The 10034-nt window shown below is 35.4% G+C and overlaps 1 protein-coding gene across 1 annotated transcript; it reads left to right on the top strand.

The window, feature by feature from the left end:
• Positions 1-6667: 6667 nt before the first annotated feature.
• Positions 6668-7723, top strand: LOC132628958 (uncharacterized). Its single transcript, XM_060344710.1, has 2 exons — positions 6668-6921; positions 7030-7723. Exons 1-2 carry the CDS (start codon positions 6668-6670, stop codon positions 7721-7723), a joined length of 948 nt encoding a protein of 315 aa, XP_060200693.1.
• The last annotated feature ends 2311 nt before the right edge of the window (positions 7724-10034 follow it).

Consider the following 10034-nt stretch of genomic DNA (forward strand, 5'->3'; position numbering starts at 1 on the left):
TTGTTGTGTTCGTCTACTTGGCGTTTGTTGTTAAAAAATAACATAAAAGTTTGTCTTATTTTGGTTATGTCTGCCTCTTTTTATATTTAGTACGTTGACAATTCAAATATCTTACATGTCGAGTTTATAATCACAAGATTCAAAGGATATGTTATTGTATTATACACAATTTTAATTTAGAACCACAAGATTTGAAGTCTATCTTTATTTCTTAAACTCCATATCTAGTCAAACGTAGACACTTAAATTGAGAGAGAGGGAGTACATGCCAATTGAAGGAAATGAAAGGACAATTAAGACATTGCGGACCTGTGAGGAGTTAAAAAATAAACACACAAGAGGTAGAATTAATGTTCAACTTCTGAAATGAGCACATGCTAGTCCCTGCTTAGAGCACAATTTCAGTTGCTTTTTATACAACTTATTGTTGTAATTGTGTTCGTCCACCTTGAGCGTTTATATATAAGAAGAAGGAAAATATAGAATAGAAAAATAGACATATATTTTTAGTAATGTGGCCAAGTAATATGGGACGAAGAGAGTACTTCATCTTTACTCCCTTCGTTCACTTTTACTTGTCCACTATTCCTAAAATAGATTTTCATTTTTACTTGTCATATTTCACATATCAAGATAAGACAATTTTTTTTTTCTGTTTTAACCTTAGCAGTAATTACTCATTCCAAATCATTTTCCAAATCCATAGTAATGTGGCCAAGTAATATGGGACGAAGGGAGTACTTCATTTATTTGTTCTTAAAGAACGTGAATAGTCAAGTAATGTGGCCAAGTAATATGGGACGAAGGAAGTACTTCATTTATTAATTTTTAGATTACGTGAAAAGTCAAAAGTGAATAAGTAAAAGCTTACGAAGGAAATAAATATGTGTCGAAGAATTAAGATTGAAGTGCATACATGTATACATGAGAAGAGAATAAATATTCCGCAAGAACGTGAAAAGTCAAAAGTGAACAAGTAAAAGTGCACGGGGGAAATAAATATGTGTCGGAGAATTAAAATTGAAGTGCATACGTGTATATTTGAGAAGAGAAGTAATATGACATATCCACGTGAGATTTATTAATTCTTAAGGAACGTGAAAAGTCAAAAGTGAACAAGTAAAAGTGCACGGAGGAAATAAATGTGTCGGAGAATAAAAATTAAAGTGTATACGTCTATACATGAGAAGAGAATAAATATTAAGTACTATGACATATGTCCACGTGGGATTAAAAAAATAGTTGGCTAAAGTGTGCAAGTTATATAGCTTATAGTACAAATATTCATTGCGTGTACAATTTATAAAGCTTTTGATACAATCGGTGATGTTGTGTTAGTCCTCCCACCACACTTATATATAATAGAAAATATGCGTGCGATATGAAATTGGATCAACTTTTATTTTCAATTTCGACCTAACTTTCTTAATAAAAAGGCTTCCATAGAAGCCAAAAATATTTTTACTTCTTTTATTCATGTATAGTTAATCATAAAATTGTTATTCCCTCCCTATCAAAATTAAGAAGATACCAACTCGTAAGCAAAAGTAAGTAATTTAATTAAAAGCACCCTTCATTAAATGGGGAAATTTCAACAATCTACAATACAACATAAAAATTACATCCACGTAATCATATTTTTAAATATACAACCGCATAGTTATTTTTTTACGGTGTACAACAATATACAGTAATATACAACTTTATACACCTATTATGGACAATGTATCAACCTTTGTATAAAAGTGTATAACAATGTATAAGAGGTTTTTATACATACGCTTACGCCGGTGCTATACAATATTATACAAATTATACAAAAGGTTTTTATATATAAAAGATGCTTATACACACTTTAACATTGTATAAAGTTGTATAATTATGGATATCTGGTGGTAGATGAAGAAGGCGAACCTCTCCGGTGGAGATCCGGTCGTACAACGTAGAAGATGACCTCTACCGCTCCGCTGGCTACAATAGGTAAAAAAGAGAGGCTAAATTGGGTAATTATTTTACCCTAACAGGTATAAGAGTGTTAAAATCTCTAATTAAATAGGTATTGAGATCTGATCACTTAACACTTAATAAGAGCAATTGTCACGACCCAACCCCGTAGGCTGCGACTAGTGTCCGTACTGGACACCCAAACGTACCCAATAACCCAAACCAGCATATTAGCAGAATATTTTTAAATGTAAAAGTCAATTGGCGTTAGTAATTATCATAAATGAACCGACATAGTACATGGGAGCCGATAAGGCTGTCACAGATCATATCATCCCAAAACATGTACAGAACCCACACAAGTATGTCTACAGACCTCTACAGAACATAACAGAATCATAAGACGGGACAGGGCCCCGTCGTACCCCTGAATAGCGTACATATATACAATAGCAGAAGACTGTACCAAAATATAGGCTCCGGATAAAGGAGCGCTCCAAAATAGCAGAATAAAGTCCTAAGCGGGTGGATCAGCAAACCTGTCGTCTGTACCTGCGCGGCATGAAAATGCAGCCCCCGAAGGAAGGGGGTCAGTACGAAATATGTACTGAGTATGTAAAGCACGGAACATAGTAAACAAAGTCATAATCGAAGCAGAAGATACAGAAAATGAACTGAATATCCAGATTAGCAAAATGCTGATCATATAGCATAAATAATATTCGCTGGAAACATATGTCGTACCTGGTCCCATTACGGAACAAGATCATAACCGAAACAGAATTTACAGAGAAGTGAGTGTAACATCCGAAGTATCCAATGCATATTTTCGAAACATGAGGAGTGTGTACAGAAACATATACCATATCATATCCGACCCCTGCCAAGGGACTCGGCAAACAGAACGTGGCCACCCCCCGACGCTGGTGCCACCACACATAAGGAGCAGAATAGGGGATAACTCCGTAACATAACATATCATATCAGATGGCCATATCAAATCATATCATATCAGAATGTGTGTACATGGCACAGCATACTCCACAACCCATGTACATGTATACCTGCCCCCTCACATCGAGGCGCGGCGAACAATGCAGTGAAATACGCGTGATAACATATCCTGGCCCGGGCTCAGTGAAGGAAACGTTGAGGCATCCACGAATGGAGTAGTGAGAAACTAATGCAAAATAAAATATAGCACATTTACGGAGACTCAGTAGCATAATTCAGATGACAAACCATATGACAGAAGCGGAGCAGTAATCATAGTGTATGCATTTTGGATATCGCAATAGCATATGTCAAAATAAGCTTTTTGTAATCATTTTCATGTTTCAAAATACATTATGGGGCTTATCAAAATAATTCAAACGAATGTCATATATTTCCAGAGACTCAATAAGACCTATCGGATGACAAATCGAAATAATGAAATCGGACAGAATCATAGTGAGTGTATTTCGGATGTCATAATGAATTACAGAAGCATAATCTTTCTAAGTTCGTTTCCAAGTTCCGAAACAGTTTTACAAGACTTAATGGAATATTTAAAACAAGTTTTATTTAGTAATTACAAGCGCAGTTAAAAACATTTCTTTAAAAAAATACGCTCGAAGACAAGTCATAACCACTAAAAGGGTAAAATCGGAAATAGTGGGCCCACCTCGGGACAAACGAAGCAGTGAGCTCAAATTACGTATTTTAAGCTTGTAAAGTCACATACGGAGGTTCTGGGGACATTCCATAATTTTCTAAACAATTTGCGGAAGTTTGCACAATTCTTTCAATAAAGCATACTTATAGGGTTCAATTCCATTGAATGAAAAATGGGTATTTTCAAATGCGGATTCCGATGAGCAGAATACTTTCCGAGGCTCAAATCCGATCCTAGTACACCTAGGACATGCCAAAAGAAGAATCGGGATAGCTTTACATACCTTGTATGCTCTTTAAGCCTTTCCAAATTCGATTCCCGTTTCGCCCAAAATCTGCAATTGGTCACATTTACCAATTCTCACTTTCCAATCTTTAAGTATTCAATCTTTATTCATAATTGCCTACAGAAATTTGGGCAGCATCTCCCCTATACATATAGCATCCCCGAGAATTTAACTCGGCCAAAACAATCAACAACAACCCAACAACAACACCAACAATAACAACAATCAATATAGGACACAATATAACACAACTAGTCTTCTTTTCGACATAATGCAAGAACTTTCATTCCGATTTCCCATTTCCAAACCAATCTCAATGTTTTCATATTCATTATTAATCTAGATTATCACAATATAATTTGGAAGCATTTCACATCATTTCCACAAAATATTCACAAGATATACAAAATATACAAACTTTCCACCAAAGTCATAATTCATCCAAAACTTCTAATATTCAACCTACATATCCATAACATATTTCCATCTTCCAATTTTATCAACCATAATCACAATTCACATCTTAACAACTTCATTTCCATAATATCACAAAATCATTCTAAAGTGACATAATCTTCTACATTCCAACTTCAACCAAAATTCATTCAACTTTCATTCCCAATATAATTTTCACCATAACCACAACTAGAATACAACATAAAATTCAACTCATATATGTATACAACATATATACACTCATGGCTACATATATATATATATACATACCCACTTTGCAAACTTCCTTATTTCCATAATTTCTACTCATTTCCACATACCACAACATAAACAAACCTTCATAACATAAGAAAAAGGAATTGATTCTTACCTTTTTCTACAAACTCCTTCACTTGAACAAGTTGTCAACTTGAAGAAATAAGTGCTCCTTCTTCCAAAACAACTACACCAAGTTGTAAAGGACCCTTAAATTAGTAGGAATACCACAAAAAAATAATTTTTGGAGGAAGATTTTGAAGGATGATTTTTCTATGGCCAAACCCGAAATGGCTTGTGATTTTTTGCTCTTGATGTTTTGTTTTTCTCTTCCTTAGCTTCTTGAGTCTTCTAATGGGTAAAAGACTCTTATATTAATTCTAGCACATGGAAAATATTATAGTTGTTGGGTGGGCTTGGCCATGTGGCCGGCCACCCCCTTAGTATTGGGCCAATTTTTTTTCTTTTCATTTTTTTGGGCCAACTCGGTTGGTCCAGAGTTGGGCCTAGCCCACTGACCTTTCGACCTTAAAACATTCATATCTCCTCGTACCGACGTCACCTGGGAACCCACGACCTATGGATGGAAAGCTAATTCAATTATCTACAACTTCTATTTCTTGGCATTTTTCCAAATTCCAAACTTATAATACCGTTTTTGTCCCCCAAAGTCAGGTCACCCGAAAACGTTTTCATAAAAATATTCGTTTGGAGGACATCCACTTTGATTTGGCCCAAGGGTCCTTCTTGAGTTGTGTTTAACTTCACATATGTGGTTCATATAATTTGTCACATGTCCCAAAAAAAAAATCTTGACGTGTGGGCCCCACCTCAACTTACAATTAATCCGACGTTTAAAAATACGGGATGTAACAGCAATTTTGAATGAATAAGGTTAATTGTTTTTTTTTTAATTTAGTAAGTGAACGCTCTTTTTTATCCGAAAAAAGGTAAGTGCACTATTTTTGATCCGGAGGTATTTCATATTGGTGGTCGTATAAAATCATAGAAGATTTAAATTTATAAAATTATGTCGATGTTATTTGCACTAAAAATAAAGATACAACTAGATAAAGATTAAACATTACCGAATTAGTACTGGCATTATAAGTTTCATAATAATTCCAGTAATCAAACGAACTGTTATGAAATATAGTAAATATAGAGTATGGATGTCCACTACACAAATATAATGCCTCTTCCATTATCTTCCACCATTTTAATGGATCTTCCACCATCTTAATGGTTCTTCCATTATCTTCCACCATCTTAATGGTTCTTCCATTATCTCATATATTGAATGCATATGTAGCACTATAAATAGAGGCATAAGTTTTCATATGGGATATACTTGAACACATTTGGATGAATAAGAAATCTCTCCTCTCTTGTCTCTCTATTTCTATTGTGTTCATCCTTTACTATTGTGACTCTTTTAGCTTCATTTTATAACACGTTATCAGCACGAGTCTCTAACTTCATTACCGTCGCTCCAATCACTCCAAGTTGAATCTACTTTTTCATCTGGTATGCGTTTTTACCACCCTTCTAATATAAGTTATGCAAACAGAAAGTTAATTAGCTTCTAAGTCATCTGCCAATTCTATTTTTATGCAAATATTTTTGTACCATACATTTGGTCTGTCAATTGATATTCCGCTGCCAATTCGCTTTTAGTATTCTCATGAAATAATAAATCTTTATGTGCTATAGTAGTAAACATTTAACAGTTAACAACACTAATATGGTAATTTTTATAAAACAGTACTTTAAATATATATATTGGTTGGTGGTTGTGGATTAGTTGTTCTTTTAATAAGACCATGATTATATGTTACTGTTAATTTGATTGGGTTATATTGACTACAAGTTTGAGAGAAGAAACAGGTTGTTTTGTGAAAAAATAAAAAAAAAAGTATTGTTTGAAAAAAAAAATGTTTTTGTGAAAAAAAAGGAAGGTACTGTGTTTGTAAAAAGGTATTGTTTTGTGGAAATTAAACTTACTATTTTTGAGATTATGTTGTTTAACTGTATCTAACTCAAATATTTCTATGATAGTTTTGATCATCATGTCGAATTTGTCGAAGCTTGAGTTTGTGGCACTTGATATCTCGGGAAAGAATTACCTATCATGGGTACTTGATGCTGAAATTCACCTAGACGCCAAAGGTCTTGGTGCCACTATTACTCAGGATAATACAACATCAAGTCAGGACAAAGCGAAGGCAATGATTTTCCTTCGTCATCATCTGGATGAAGGATTGAAGGTTGAATACCTGACAGTGAAAGATCCACTTGAATTGTGGACTGGTTTGAAGGAAAGGTATGACCACATTAAGGTAACGGTATTGCCCAGGGCTCGTTATGAGTGGATTCACTTACGGTTATAAGATTTTAAAACTGTATGTGATTATAACTCTGCTGTCTATAGAATTACTTCCCAACTGAAATTATGTGGGGATAATATAACTGACGAGGATATGTTGGAAAAGACTCTTACGACTTTTCATGCCTCCAATTTGGTATTACAACAACAGTACCGTGAAAGGGGTTTTAAAAAGCATGCTGATTTGATATCATGTCTTCTTGTGGCTGAGCAACACAATACCCTTTTATTGAAAAATCATGAAGCCCGTCCCACTGGAACTGCTCCATTCCCGGAAGCGAATGTGGTAGCAACACATGGCCCAACTGAAAGAAGACAAAATAATCGAGGCCATAATAATGAGCGTGGGCGTGGCAGGGGCAAGGGACGATATAATAATCGTCGTGGTGGTGGTCACCATAAAAGGGAGAACAATATGGGTTATCAAGGCAATCCTTCAAGGAACAACTGTCATCGTTGTGGTTTGAAAGGTCACTGGAAAAATGAATGTCGGGCGCCTGAAAATTTTGTCAGGCTTTATCAAAATTCCTTCAAAAGAAAGGCAAATAGAGATGGTGCCTCTTCTGCTAATGCCCGGGTGGAGTCACACATGACTTTTAAAAATAACGATGAGGCAGGGCCTTCACGAAAATATGATGATAATGTTGAAGCTAATTTGGCTTTGAAAGATGATGATTTTGATGGGCTTGATGATATTACTCATTTGGAAGTTGAAGACTTCTTTGGAGATCGAAATTGAGATTTGATCGTTTCACTGGGGAATGTGTTATGTTATTATTTTTATTTATGTGTTTTAAGTTGTCTTTATGTTGTTTTATTTTCGAGAAGTACTTAAATTCTCTATGTTGTTTTATCTTCTGGATTAGTAATTAAGTTTTATATTGTTAGTTTCCGTATTTCTTACGATGTATTTTTGTTTTTATGAAGATAAATAAAATTCCCCAGTCTTTAATTGGATCCAAGATGAGTAATAGAGATATGTGCCTTTTGGATAGTGCTACAACTCACACTATATTAAGAGAAAAGAAATATTTCTCTCATTTGGTTATGAAAAGGGCTTGTGTTAATACAATATCTGGTAGTACAAAATTAATTGAGGGCTCTGGAAAAGCGACCTTATTACTACCTGGAGGAACAATATTGGCCATTAGTGATGCACTATATTGCAGCAAGTCTCGAAGAAACTTATTAAGTTTCAAGGTTATTCGCCAAAATGGTTATCACATTGAGACTGCCAATGAAGGAAAAGTTGAGTGCCTTTATATTATTACAATGAAAGCTGGGGAAAAGTTTGTGCATGAAAAATTACCCGCACTTTCTTCCAGGTTGTACCATACAAGTATTGGTGCGGTTGAAACACATGTTGTAGTAAATAAAAGGTTTAATGATTCTAATGATTTTATCATTTGGCATGACCGGTTGGGCCATCCCGGTTCTAGTATGATGCGCAAAATAATTAAGAATTCACATGGGCATACTTTGAAGAACCAAAAGATTCTTCAATTTAAGGAATTCTCTTGTGCTGCTTGTTCTCAAGGAAAATTGATTATTAAACCATCAGCAACTAAGGTTGGGATTGAATCCCCCGCATTTCTGGAACGTATACAAGGTGATATATGTGGGCCAATTCACCCTTCATGTGGACCATTTAAATATTATATGGTCTTGATTGATGCATCTACAAGATGGTCACATGTGTGCTTATTATCAACTCGCAATATGGCTTTTGCGAGATTGTTGGCTCAAATAATAAGGTTAAGAGCACAATTTCCAGATAATGCGATAAAGAAAATTCGTCTTGATAATGCTGGTGAGTTTACATCTCAGGCCTTTAATGATTATTGTACGGTCACGGGAATAACAGTTGAACATTCGGTTGCTCATGTTCATACTCAAAATGGTCTGGCAGAATCAATGATTAAACGCCTACAATTGATAGCTAGACCATTGCTAATGAGGACAAAACTTCCTGTTTCGGTATGGGGACATGCTATTTTGCATGCAGCAGCACTTGTGCGTATAAGGCCAACCAGTTATCATGAATTCTCCCCATTACAATTGGCTTTTGGTCAAGAGCCAAATATTTCCCATCTTCGAATTTTTGGATGTGCGGTATATGTTCCAATTGCTCCACCACAACGCACAAAGATGGGTCCCCAAAGAAGGTTGGGGATATATATTGGGTATGAATCTCCTTCAATTTTAAAATATTTAGAACCGATGACTGGAGATTTATTTACAGCAAGATTTGCCGATTGTCATTTTGATGAATCAGTATACCCAACATTAGGGGGAGAACATAAGCAGTTGGAAAAGGAGATAGATTGGAATGCATTATCACTATCTCATTTAGATCCTCGAACAAATCAATGTGAGCAAGAGGTTCAAAAGATGATTTATTTGCAAAATGTCGTAAATCAACTGCCAGATGCATTTACTAATCTTCCAAGAGTTACTAAATCTCATATTCTAGCTGCAAATACTCTAGTTCGAGTTGATGTCCCGGTAAGACAAACGGTTAATGCAAATGATTCCAGGCCACGTCTGAAACGTGGTAGACCAATCGGTTCCAAGGATAAAAATCCTCGAAAAAGAAAAGAAATAAATGATCAAGATGATCATCCTGTGAGGGAAATTGCTCAAGAAGAGGCCCGAGACATAATAAATGATAAGCCCACAGAGAAGGTCCAGATACTTCAAAATAATGATAGTGAAGAGATCTCGATAAGTTATGTCTCGGCGGGGAAAAGGTGGAACCGAAATGATATTGTGGTCGACAATACTTTTGCATATAATGTTGCTGTTGAGATAATGCAACAAGATGGGGATCTTGAGCCAAAATCTGTTGATGAATGTAGACAGAGAAATGATTGGCCAAAATGGAAGGACGCAATTCAAGAAGAATTGACTTCACTTGAAAAACGTGAAGTTTTCGGACCAATAGTCCGAACACCTGAAGATGTCAAGCCAGTGGGGTACAAATGGGTGTTTGTGCGAAAACGAAATGAGAAAGGTGAAGTCGTAAGATATAAAGCACGACTTGTGGCACA

This window comes from Lycium barbarum, chromosome 2 (genome assembly GCF_019175385.1).
Source record: "Lycium barbarum isolate Lr01 chromosome 2, ASM1917538v2, whole genome shotgun sequence".
Classification (NCBI taxonomy): domain Eukaryota; kingdom Viridiplantae; phylum Streptophyta; class Magnoliopsida; order Solanales; family Solanaceae; genus Lycium; species Lycium barbarum.

Excerpts from the sequence above, each read along its gene's own strand:
- LOC132628958 (XM_060344710.1), top strand. The coding sequence starts at position 6,668 with ATGTCGAATTTGTCGAAGCTTGAGTTTGTGGCACTTGATATCTCGGGA. Across the intron at positions 6,922-7,029 it reads TGGACTGGTTTGAAGGAAAG|AATTACTTCCCAACTGAAAT; the intron begins GTATGACCACAT and ends TGCTGTCTATAG.